Raw genomic sequence first — 13,549 nt, 5'->3', positions numbered from 1 at the left:
CATAAAAATAAAAAGACAAGATATTTTGCTTTGCTGTTACAAGATACTCTTTGGCTCAAGCTCGAATAATTTTGAGAGGGTACAGAGAGATTTATTATTACGATTGAAAGAGATGAGGAATTACAATTATGTGGATAGATTGGAACAGCTGAGAGGAATCTGGTTAAAAGGTGATTAAAATGTGAAAGAGTTGGATGAAATAAACGCAAAGAAACAACTTTGAAATGCTGAAATGCCATTATCTAGAGAGTACAGACTTAAGATGATTGGCAAAGGACCCTGAAGCTACGTGTGGAACATCCGTCTTACACAATGACTGGTTAGGATTTGGAATGCAATTCGTGATGGGGTGGTGAAAACAGATTTTGCAGTAACCTTTAACGATAATTGGATCAATAGGTGAAGAAAAACAGACTGATTGGATTGCTTTTCGAAAGAGCCATTGCAGACTTGATTGGCTGAATGGTTTATTTCTGTATGTTATTCTACAGCTCCCTTGAGGGCTGGAGATGAGGTTATTGTCTAAAAGTGACTAAATATATCTGAAATAAAGGAAACCAATTTATATCTGCATTTAATTCATCAGCTTTTTTCCTCATGCTCCTGTAGGCCTACAGTAAGCAACCAATTTTTTTTTTGCAATTTTGTCCTACTCCTTTTTCTGATTTGTTTTTGATTTTTTGTACTGAATTGTTACTTTTTAGACAGGGATTTAAACCTGTGATTATGTTTTAATTAAGTCAAACAATTATACAATTATATGATCAGGAGTAACATTAGTAACAGTAGACTTAAGATCCCCCCACCCCACCCCCCCCCAACTCACATACTCATTCACAACTCTAACTGACTGAAGTATTGATTTTTCTAGATTTGCTGCCACAGTCGCATTTGATAATTTCAAAAAGAAGGGGAACAGTTCCTATTTCTGGTATCCCAATGATCCTTGGCCAGGATAAGTCGATTCTCCTTCTCCTTTGATGCTGCCTGACCTGCTCCGCTTTTCTAGCGACACATTTTTAAGCTCTGATCCCCAGCATCTGCAGTCCTCACTTACTCCCAGGATAATTAACAGCTTTACACATAAGGCAAAATCGATTATGTGGAGAAGGAGCTCGAGTAATAACTTAGTGAATAAAGTATGAGAGACACCAAACATGTAAAAGCAACTGAAGTTCTGCAAAGTCTGCTATAAGACATTGATAGAGACTCCTGGTTGCCAGGCCTTAATTTTGGGAAAGTTTAAATAAGCATCTGCAAAGCTTGAATGGAGCCAGAAATTAGACTGAAGGAACAAAGCCTGTAGGTTCAGTGCAGCAGCCAGAGTTGTCCAGCCAACCACTGAAAGCATGTCAACAAAGTAAGTGACCAGAGATTTCATCCTCATGTAAGGTTATGTACCAAGGATTATTTTGCCCTTGTATAGATTTGTTATGGGCTTACTTTTTGGGGATCATTTTGGAGATCAATTGCAAAAAGACCAATCTGGTGCTTTTTTTGGAACATAATAATACTGCCTTACTAACTTTCTACGCATGCAACATTTTCCTTCTTTTATGAAGTTGCATTTTTCTTATTTCTTTTATTTCATTCTTTATAATTGTTCATAGGCATTCCATAAAAATTAAATTTTTCTGCATTACGTACTGTGGAGACTCTCATTTCCATCAGGTTCAGAGATCAGCTCAGAATCTAAGCGAGACTCTGTAAGGAGTTCTCTCCTTACGGTCCGACTGGAATTGCTATCACTCATACTTAAACAATATGAATTCTTGAAAGTACGTCTAACACAAACAATGATAAATCCTGATGCAATATATTGTGGTTATCCTGGAGAGTTATTACACTGACTACAGTTGTTGCCATGATAGTGCAATTGCTCTGGAATAGGCCTTGCTTCACAGGACATTACATCTATCTTTAGAAGAATGCAATGACAGATATTTCTGGATTCCATACCCATGAGATTTCACAGCATTGCAACCACTTCCATGAATAACAAAACCACAATACAATATATTATGTAAAATAACAGCTGTACATGCAATCAAACACAAAAACGTTAATCCATACTGAATATTTTATACTGATCCAAATGCATGCACACAAAGCATCAGATTAATGCTTTTAAAATTACTTTCCTTTCTAAAATAAAACAATTTCATTCACTCCATTCGTTATGGTGTGATAATAAAGTATTAGTTTCATAAGATTTGGAGTAATTGGACAATCAGTAAGCATTTAACCAATGTTAACTTTTAAAAAGCTCTAATCCGTGCTTTCAGATGACATGAGTTTCCAAACATATGCTAATCACCACTTCACATGCAAAGAACTGAAAGGTTTTGAAACCTTTCATGTGCAAGTCCTTTAAGTCTAAAAGCCATCACAGGAATGTTCAAAGTCAGCAAGTCTACTTTACTAAAGCTGCTTGCACTTTAGCCTGTCAGGGTGTTTTTTTTTTGAAAACATGAAAATCTAGATGTTCGTGCCGTCTTGGATTAAAAACAAACAAAACAATGTGCAAGTCAAAAATTCATATTGTAAGCAAAGGGGTTGAAATGAACAGTAAACCTTTATTATGCAATTCTTCTTGATCTATACATATTTTATACTAAGAGTTCCACCTCCAGGGCTCCTTTTGGAAAGCAACCAGCTATAGAATTAATTACCAAATAATTCTGAGCTAACATTGATATCTTATTCCTTTTCAAGTTGGACTCAGGAGTTTTACTCTCTTCAGAATAAGATGCAGTAATTGTAATGAGGTTAGCCAGGTAGACCTCATAAAATGAGTTCTCTGACTCTATCAGATTATCAGCCTCAATCATAAACCCTGGCTGACAGATAAGGAGTTAAAACAATGACTGCAGATGCTGGAAACCAGATTCTGGATTAGTGGTGCTGGAAGAGCACAGCAGTTCAGGCAGCATCCAACGAGCAGCGAAATCAACGTTTCAGGCAAAAGCCCTTCATCAGGAATAAAGGCAGTGAGCCTGAAGCATGGAGAGATAAGCTAGAGGAGGGTGGGGGTGGGGAGAGAGTAGCATAGAGTACAATGGGTGAGTGGGGGAGGGAATGAAGGTGATAGGTCAGGGAGGAGAAGGTGGAGTGGATAGGTGGAAAAGAAGATAGGCAGGTAGGACAAGTCCGGACAAGTCATGGGGACAGTTACTGAGCTGGAAGTTTAGAACTAGGGGGAGGGGGAAATGAGGAAACTGTTGAAGTCCACATTGATGCCCTGGGGTTGAAGTGTTCCGAGGCGGAAGATGAGGCATTCTTCATCCAGGCATCTGGTGGTGAGAGAGCGGCGGTGAAGGAGGCCCAGGACCTCCATGTCCTCGGCAGAGTGGGAGGGGAGTTGAAATGTTGGGCCACGGGGCAGTGTGGTTGATTGGTGCAGGTGTCCCAGAGATGTTCCCTAAAGCGCTCTGCTAGGAGGCACCCAGCCTCCCAATGAAGAGGAGACCACATCGGGAGCAACGGATACAATAAATGATATTAGTGGAGTGAAAGTAAAACTTTGATGGATGTGGAAGGCTCCTTTAGGGCCTTGGATAGAGGTGAGGGAGGACGTGTGGGCGCAGGTTTTACAGTTCCTGTGGTGGCAGGGGAAAGTGCCAGGATTAGAGGGTGGGTTGTTTGGGGACATGGACCTGACCAGGTAGTCACGGAGGGAACGGTCTTTGTGGAAGGCGGAAAGGGGTGGGGAGGGAAATATATCCCTGGTGGGGGGGGGGTCTTTTTGTAGGTGGCGGAAATGTCGGCAGATGATTTGGTTTATGCGAAGGTTGGTAGGGTGGAAGGTGAGCACCAGGGGCGTTCTGTCCTTGTTACGGTTGGAGGAGTGGGGTCTGAGGGCAGAGGTGTGGGATGTAGACGAGATGCGTTGGAGGGCATCTTTAACCACGTGGGAAAGGAAATTGCGGCCTCTAAAGGAGGAGGCCATCTGGTGTGTTCTGTGGTGGAACTGGTCCTCTTGGGAGCAGATCCGGCGGAGGTGGGGGAATTGGGAATACAAGATGGCATTTTTGCAAGAGGTAGGGTGGGAAGAGGTGTAATGCAGGTAGCTGTGGGAGTCGGTGGGTTTGTAAAAAATGTCAGTGTCAAATCGGTCGTCATTAATGGAGATGGAGAGGTCCAGGAAGGGGAGGGAGGTGTCAGAGATGGTCCAGGTAAATTTAAGGTCAGGGTGGAATGTGTTGGTGAAGTTGATGAATTGCTCAACCTCCTCGCGGGAGCACGAGGTGGCGCCAAAGCAGTCATCAATGTGGCGGAGGAAAAGGTGGGGAGTGGTGCCGGTGTAATTACGGAAGATCAACTGCTCTACGTAGCCAACAAAGAGACAGGCATAGCTGGGGCCCATATGTGTGCCCATGGCTACCCCTTTGGTCTGGAGGAATTGGGAGGATTCAAAGGAGAAATTGTTAAGGGTGAGGACCAGTTCGGCCAAACGAATGAGTGTCGGTTGAAGGGCACTATTGGGGACGTCTGGAGAGGAAAAAACGGAGGGCTTGGAGGCCCTGGTCGTGGTGGATGGAGGTGTAGAGGGATTGGATATCCATGGTGAAGATGAGGCGTTGGCGGTCAGGGAAACGCAAGTCTTGGAGGAGGTGGAGGGCGTGGGTGGTATCTCGAACATTTGTGGGGAGTTCCTGGACTACGGGGGATAGGACAGTGTCGAGGTAGGTAGAGATGAGTTCAATGGGGCAGGAGCATGCTGAGACAATGGGTCGGCCAGGGTGGACAGGCTTGTGGATCTTGGGAAGGAGGTAGAACTGGGGTTCCCGGACTATGAGGTTGGAAGCTGTGGGTGGGAGAACTCCTGAGGTGATGAGGTTCTGTATGGTCTGGGAAATGATGGTTTGGTGATGGGGGGTGGGGTCATGGTCGAGGGGGCAGTAGGAAGAGGTGTCCTCGAGTTGACATTTGGCTTCAGCGGTGTAGAGGTCAGTGCGCCAGACTACCACTGCGCCCCCTTTATCTGCTGGCTTGATGGTGAGGTTGGGATTGGAGCAGAGGGATTGGAGGGCTGCGCGTTGTGAGGGTGAGAGGTTGGAATGGGGGAGGGGGGACGACAGGTTGAGGCGGTTAATGTCCCAGCGGCAGTTGGAAATGAAGAGGTCGAGGGCAGGTAATAGGCCAGCGTGGGGTGTCCAGGTGGATGCAGTGTGTTGGAGGTGGGAGAAGGGGTCCTCGGAAGGTGGGCGGGAGTCCTGATTGTTAGGAGTGTCAGACATCCTGTTCACTCAGAGCTGGCACAGAGAGGGCTGGATCAGTGTCAAGGACTCTCCATGTATAAATAAAGGGTGACTTGGTGACGGGATAATGACCTCTGCAGATTTTTATTTCATTAGATTCAGGAATTTTAATGCTAAGCCAAAAATATTCATGGGGTCCTATTGCTGGATAGGCAACTGGGTAGAGTAAAACTAACAATAGTTTTAACACTTCATAATTACCAGTTATCTTGTTAAGAAAATAGATATAGGGTACAGATGGCAATTGTACCACCCCTAATCAATAAGGTTATTAAAACACTAAGTTTACATGTAAAATTTAATTTATTCATTCACAGGATGTGAGCATTGTTATTTATTATTCATCTCTAATTGACCTAAAATGGTAAGGAGCTGCTTCTTTCACCACAATAGGTACACCCACAGTTTTGAGAGATGGCGACCTCCAGGATTTTGACCTGGCAACAGTGAAAAAACAGTGACATAGTTCCAAGCCAGGACGGTACGTGGTTTGGAGGGGAAGTTGCAGGCGATGGCATTCCTATCTATCTGCTGTCCCAGTCCTTCAAGGCGGCACAGCTTGCGGGTTTTGAGGGAGTTGTTGAAGGAATCCTAGTGATTGGTTTCAGTCCTGCATCCAACTTATTGATGGTATGCACTATTGCCACAGTACATGAGTGGTTGACAAAAAGAGAGTGATTATGTTGGTGGATGCAACTCCCAGGCCCCTTCCCCCTCCCCCTAACAAAGGGCTTATGCCCGGAATGTCCAATCCCCTGCTCCTCGGATGCTCCCTGACCTGTAATGGTTTTTCCAGCACCACGGTTTTCGACTGTTGGCAAATGTAATGCCAATCGAGTGGGCCACGTTACCTTTCAGGGTGTTTTACTGGTGGTGGCTACTAGTTTAAAAAAAAAGGAAAAAAAGGTCACAGTGATTTTGGTGGGTGAGACGATCACTCAGGGGTGCGTAATAGCACTTCAGGGTAGGGAAGAAAAAAGGCTGAGGAACTATTTCTGAGCAGCCTTGGAGCTGAGATGATGAACCTCCAATAATAACAGCTATTTTCCTTTATGCCAGATGTGACTCCAACCAGTAGGAGATTGCTCCCAATTCCCTTTGACTCCAGTTTTGCCACAGTCAAGTTAGTTCAGGAACTGATTGGTTTTATTGGAACCTGAACGAAGCATAAGTGAGCCAGCTATTGCAAGTGCTGCTAGGTAACGTTGTTGATGGCGCTTTATTGACAAATGACTGATAGATGGTAACTGACTGGGTTGGATACACAAGACTGGGGAATGTTCCGCCTTGCCAGGTGGATTCCAGTGTTGTAAATCTACTGGAACAGCTTGCCCAGGGGTGCAGGTGGTCTGGACAAAAGCCTTTGATGATATTGCCAGAATATTGTTGAGGATTATAGCCTTAGCAACGTCTAACAGCTTCATCCATTTCTTTTTACTCACTTGGAGTGCATCAAACTGGTTAAGGATCAACATCTACAATTTTGGGAACCTCAGTAGGTGGTCGTTGCGTCTCCACTCAGCACTTCTGGCACAAGATGCTTGCAGCTAGCTTACCAGGTTAGTTACATGGAGGTTGGTAAAAACTATTGGTTTGTATGCAACAGGAAAATTCAACAATAAAGAATATCAATAAAAGGAAAACCAACATTTATTCTGTACAAGAGGAGAGTTCTGACTGGTCATCAAGCGGACTCTGACCGGTAGTGGTGGTGTTATTAAGAATGCAGCAGCTAATAATGACTGATAGTGAACTGCCAGACTTTGTTCAGATTTGAAATCAGGCAGGTTGACTGATTAGTCAGAGCATTGCCCTGAGAAAAGAACCAGTTAATGGCTGTCGACTAGTTTGATGAGATGTAACAGATGCAGTGTGTGCTCATATGTTGTGTCTGTAAAGAACAAGGCCCTGAGCATGACAGTATGTGCAAGTGTTCTGCTCTGCAAGCCCAACTGACAATCCTAAATTGGTTGTCAGTGTCATTTTTATCCAGCAAATGCTGTCCAATTACAGAATCAAACCTAATGTTGGATACGGTGTTGCAAACACCCCTGTCTAATGGTTAGGTACTATCAATACCTTGCACATTGAAAACAGCTGAAGGGATATATTGTTTGATATGATCTGCTAGTCTTGGGATGTACAGCCTATATAAATAGTATCATACTGGAACTGCAATTCGTGTACCACAATATTCATTCGTGTGACTGGCAGAATGTCTTTTGACTTGGTGACAGCATCCTGTCAGTTAGTGACAAACACTACCCATTTTGCCTTATGCTTCCAGAGTACCTGGAGATAGACTGGGCAACTTTCAGGATGTTAAGTGATTGCATTTGGGGTTTTCATGAACTTGCATGATATGGAGTGAGTAGTTATCTGAGCAGGGTCACAATTGTCCTGCAGGATTGAGTTTGATATAACCTGTTTTAGGATCAAGCTTGCACAGTGAGCAAGTGGCTTGGACCTTATTTACGGGTCTAGTGGTATGATCCAACTCACATGTGGAATGGTGGAAATCCCATTGTGTATACTGATCAGAGAAGATAGGCACGCGATAGACCGTTAATCTTTAACTCGGACATTGGAAAAAAGAGAGCTCATTTGACTGTTCCATTTCAAATGGGAATTTGAGTGCAGGACAGAGCACATTAATACTTACTAAGAAATTCTTACATGCATCTGTGAAGTCAAACATTCCAAACATATACAAATATATTATCTACACATTGGAAATATGCAAAGGATAGGAGCTAAGGCGCCATCTGAAGACAGATTTCACATAGCATCCAAAATTGTGAGAGAAAGCTGGATCTAACAGGAATTTCATAGCAATACCATTGAGCTAGGCAAATAAACTGTCATTACAATTTATGTAACTGATCCTCAACTGGTGAATCATCTCAAACAGCATGTGATTCTGAAATTGGATCAAATTTACGAGATAATCTTGAGTGTACAAAGAATTACACTGATAACTTAGGACTAGCAGTGCAGGTAAGAATTTCCTAATAAGTATTAGTATTGTTAGTGTCGTACATAATCTTGTACCAAAGCTACATATATTACTTATATTGCACAGGAACATGGTCTTTCTGTCAGCACAGAACATCCACAGCCTATGCCTATTTCAGCACAACAAAACAGATGACAGCCATTCACTGGCCCATTTATCAGGATAATACCCTAACCATTTAAAGTCAATCCACTGGATTTAAAATCTAAATGAAGCCTGGAAGTTAACGATCAATTATCTTCAACTGTTGCATTCTCCCTGCCAATACTACTACTAATCAGAGTCCATTTGCCAACTAATCAGTACTCTCTTCTCACACATTCTATTTTTTCCCTTTATTGGTATTCTTGTGAATTGACCTGACAAATACAAAATGAAAAGCTTCAACAAAATGAGTATTGCTGAAAAAACGTCACAAGTTCTATATGATCAATTGACCATTTCTATAAAGTTGTTGACATTAACAGAAACAGAATCAGGAGGCTGCAGAAAGGGAAAAAATTGTAAAGAAAAAAAGACAAGGAAATGGGCAACCACAACGTTATGTTAAAGTTCTTTTGAACTATTTGGCTTTTGGTTGAGTTTGATAGACAAATGAGTCAAGGGATTTGAGTAGCTGACAGCAACGTGGGGTTCAGACCATAAACAGATCAAATATGCTTCTGTAGATTGTGGTGCAGGTTCAAAGAGCTAAATGATCTCATTCTGCACCTAAGTCAGGCTTTCTAAACTGAGTCACAACCAATTTTGGGGGCACCAGCCTAACCTTTGGCTTTGTGAGTACCTAATCAGCAATTGCTACCAAGGAGCTCTGAATGATTTAAAAGGAACAGCTGCACAGTCCCTTTAAATCACTGGAGTTGTTTTTCATAGTGAGTGTGGTCTAACCACCCAATCATGGAGGGCTAAATCAGGATCAGAGAAATTCAATGGAAAGGTTGATTGCTTTTTAATTTGAAAGACAACATTTCTGCCACATTGTCCATTCCCTCAAACAGTCTTTGACCAGCTATCCTCACACACAAAGATCTCTTTACTTACCCACAGGAATACAAGCCCCTCAGAAATACCTCAGTACCTGTCACCCTCACTCTCTTAGATCTGGGTTCTTGATAATTTGCCAGCACATAAACACACAGTCATTATAGGAAAAAGTTATAGAGGCATCATCCCACGTTCTAAATAGTAAAACCCCTCAATGAAACCACTATTTAAATTTGTTATAATTGTAGCATTCATTTCGTTTATTCGAATTAACATTTTCTTAATGATTTTGTGAGATGGCCTTTGACAAGGATAGACATTCATGCAATATTGTTCATCGGACCCTCCACAAAGTGTTGGCCAATCAGAACATGAAAATCTGCTTTATGGTTCCTCCAGAGTCACTTTTGACTATTCCAGGAGAGTCTTGCTTTTCATATGTCTGATTAAGTTTGAGTTGGTATTCATTTAAAACTGTCATTTAACAGAACCTAATTAATGCTTTTAGTTATAATCATCTTCAAGTCAGAGGGTGTTGGCTTTGAATAATTCTGGTGTTCCATTTTCTAACCAGCTCATTTATTTTATGTTAATTACAACTGGGCTTCAACAAAACCTGGATTTCTGCTACATGGTACTGATCACTATCAGTACCAGCCATCTTTAAAACCATTAGGAAGACAAGCTTAAATCGATTATGACCCCCGCATCATGATTAAGCAAATTCAAATGGCTATTTTTAGTCAGCAGCCTTCACAAAATCATTACAGCATAAGAGGAGGCCATTCAGCCAAAGTGGATGCATTCTGGATCTCTGTATGAGCATTTCACTTGTCCTGCCTTCTCCCCATAATCCCACACATTATTTCTCCTCAAATAACAGTTTCACTCCTTTTTTTTAAATGTACTGGTTGGACTCACCTTCACCCCTTCTCAGGCAGTGTATTCTAGACATTACCCACTGTGAGAACATTTTGTTTTCATTGGCAATAAAATGTCATGCTGGCAATTACTTCAAATTTTGAATCCTTTGAACAGATTTTCCCCATCTACTCTCTCCAGGCCTCTCATAGTTTTGTATACATCTATCCTCTTAACCTTCTCATCTCCAAAGAAAGCAGTCCTAGCTTCTCTAATCCATCTTCATAATTGAAATTCCTTAGCCCTGAACCATTCTCATGAATCTTTTCTGCACTCTCTTTACTTTCTTCATGAACTTCCTAAAGTGCAGCACCGATAACTGAACGAAATATTCTCGTTGAAGTTGAACTAGTATACGAGGTCAATATAATCTCCTTGTTTCTGTACTCTATGGGCTTGTTAATAAAGCCTAGAGAACTGTATGCTTTATTAACTCTTCCCTCAACTTGTCCTGCTACATCCAGTGACTTATGTAATTGTATGCCTAGGTTCTTTTGCTGCTGCACTACATCCTTTTAAAGTTCTAGGAGTTTCTAATATGATAAAATTTTTGATCATCTCCAAATTTTTGAAATTTTGCACTGAACACCACAGTTTCTTAAAACTACAATATGTATCAGGAAATTTACTGACCCTTAACTCCTGGGGAATTCCACTACAAACTTTTCTGCAGCCCAAAAAATATCCTTTTAATTGTCCTCATTGCTCCTATCACTCAGCCAACTTCACGCCCTTTTATTTAATGTGCAAGAACCTTGCTCGGAAGTCTGTGGTGTGCCATTGAATTACATAGCTTTTGGAAATCCATGTATATAGCAATCAGCAGCATTCCCCTCTGTTACCTCTTCCTACAAGAAACCCAAGCAAGATAATTGAACCAGATTTTTCCCTTGAGAAATCCATGCTTGGCTCACCTTAATTTAGTCCTGAATTGTTGTTTATAGTAATTTGGCAACTACTTATATACTCATTAATAAAATTGTATCTAACGGTGACTCATTTTTCAAGAAGACTACAGGGAGAAAGAAGCAAAGAATTTGACTAAAATTTCAACAGCAACTTTGGTTATTGGCACAAAGAACAGCTCGAGCAGGTTTTGCTTGGCTTGTATCATATGGTTAGTTCGTTAAGAACAGTATCATTTTTTAATACATCGTACATGCAGCAACTAGGATATGAGGTCACAACAACATGTTCTGAGGCATTGATGAGAAGGGAATTTCTCTCAAAACAGAAGTTCTGAAAGGAGACCAAGACTTGTTGGTGATTGGAGCATAGGTTAGAAGTGATGACACACTCAAAGCTCATTTATCTGGCATATTCCAGAGACATTCTACTTCACCAAACACATCATTTAAAATATTACTCAATAAACATTAAGAATAATGCTTCAGATTTTTCCAAGTTACAAAACTGTGAGTTTTAACACTGATCATCAAGGTCTCTCAGAGGAAAGAATATAACGAACTGAGAAACCAGATAAGCTAAAGGGTTGTAAGGCCTTCGCCAGTGTAGCTGCTCAGAGATGGTGAATTGAGCACAGATAACTCATCCCTCTCAAGTCTTCCTTCTGCTCATGTTCTCTTTTTCATGCACTGAATATCTAGACCCTACTCAGCACCCACAAACTGCAGGACAGTGACATCAGCTATTCAACAGCATGAGCTAAATCAAACTTCTGTTTGATTCCAGTACTGTGGTGGTATTTGGTATGATTGCTCAAATTTCTGCGTCATCATACCCTTTAGGAGTTAAAATTCTCCATGCATTGCATGTAACGAAATAGTCATTGTTTTAGAAAAAACATTTTAAGAGCTCTGTCTCATGTATCTCACAAAAAGAACTCTTCCCCACAACTTAGTATATACAATTTCTATCTTCTCTGCTTGCACACACAGTTAAATTGGTATGGATAGAAAAATTAGCATTTAAATTCTGATATATTGATTTAACCTTAGGTTGTTTCAATACTCTAGTCCAAGTGATATGAAGGTCAACAGTACAATAATTGCATTCTTAAGCAATAATGTTACAAGTTAATCTTCAAACATAGTTATCCATACAATGATGATCACTTTATTAGTGATATTCAATTCATGCAAACAGAACATGGGACGGAAAACTAATGAATAAAAGGACAGGAGGAAAAAAAAAAGTGGAACATTACGAAGACTGTTTTGAGAAGAAGGTTGCTGGCATTTCAAGGCTGTCATCCTACATTGATCAGGGTGGTAGGTGTTATAGGGTTGGTAGGTGAGCAAGTTGCTGCTGTTGCTTCCACAAGTATCCCAGGCAAGTTGTCTGCTGCTCCTTTGAACCCTGACTGTCCACATGAAGGATGATGGGAATCGCACACAAAGAAGACAGAACAGAGCAGAAAAGAGGGAAAGACAACAGAATTATACAGATCGTAACATCTGACAGAAGAGAAAGCAGTTTTGAGTAGAAAGAATGATGACCTTTATCACCAACTATTGGAACAGCCCCTTTTAATTGACACATACATAGTGATTTGCAAACGGAACATGCCCGGTCTCCTAAGGCAACTCTGGTGGGAGACTGCTGGAACTTCCAAAGAAATTGCTGATCATGGATATTTACAGCATTTCTCAAAGTTCCTCTTGTCTCTCAGGGTTATGCTGAAAAATTGCAAGATACCCATGGATCCTCTAGGGTGGTACTCCATATTCAGTGGACCACACTTTTGAGAGGATGAAAGTAATCTTCAAAAAGAAGTTTGTGTAGTAAGAGTGTAAGGCTGCACTATATGAGACCTTTCACTTCAAATTTTCCCACACAACTTTTCCCATGCATATTCAAAAGATACTCAAAATTAAATACTTGGCAAGATGAAGTGATTGATAAACTACATTTTGAAAGTTACCATCTTATATGGGTATATTTTCCTCCTTTTTCTCAAAAATGAGTTTAATTTTCTCATGTTTAATACTGCCAATTAAAATTGAGAGTTCATTCTAGCTGGTTTTATTCAAATGTGAATTTAAAAATAGGAATGACAGAAAAGGCTAATTACAGCATAGCTTAATAATGTAACATTCTCAAATAGATGACTGGAGCATAACCTAAGACAAATTGCCTCCGCAAAAGGGCATTGAATGCTTTGGGTTTCTCCTGCAATAAGAGCTGTTAGAACCATTTTAGGGTGGCACGATGGCTCAGTGGTTCACACTGCTGCCTCACAGCATCAGGGTCTCCGGTTCGATTCCAGCCTCGGGTGACTGTGTGTGGAGTTTGCACATTCTCCCAGTGTCTGCGTGGGTTTCTTCTGGGTGCTCCGGTTTCCTCCCACAGTCCAAAGATGTGCAGGTCAGGTGAATTGGCCATGCTAAAGTTGGAGGGAAATAGG

At 41.3% G+C, this 13,549-nt stretch overlaps 1 protein-coding gene across 11 annotated transcripts in view; it reads right to left on the bottom strand.

Annotated features, from left to right (window-relative positions):
• The window catches only part of grip1 (glutamate receptor interacting protein 1), a 472,826-nt gene that overhangs the window by 84,350 nt on the left and 374,927 nt on the right, over nt 1-13,549 (bottom strand). For 8 of the 11 annotated variants that reach the window (XM_072551567.1, XM_072551564.1, XM_072551566.1 and 5 more), the window contains exon 10: nt 12,350-12,505. The exons of 2 other annotated variants lie outside the window; for them this stretch is intronic. In XM_072551567.1, the coding sequence (XP_072407668.1) occupies nt 12,350-12,505 (156 nt within the window). The remainder of the gene's footprint in view (nt 1-12,349; nt 12,506-13,549) is intronic. One more of the 11 variants, XM_072551565.1, reaches the window with a different exon arrangement.

This window comes from Chiloscyllium punctatum, chromosome 32, assembly GCF_047496795.1.
Source record: "Chiloscyllium punctatum isolate Juve2018m chromosome 32, sChiPun1.3, whole genome shotgun sequence".
NCBI classification, from domain to species: Eukaryota; Metazoa; Chordata; class Chondrichthyes; order Orectolobiformes; family Hemiscylliidae; genus Chiloscyllium; species Chiloscyllium punctatum.
Note: the sequence above shows the minus strand (reverse complement) of the source record. Positions and strands in the feature narration are given on the sequence as shown.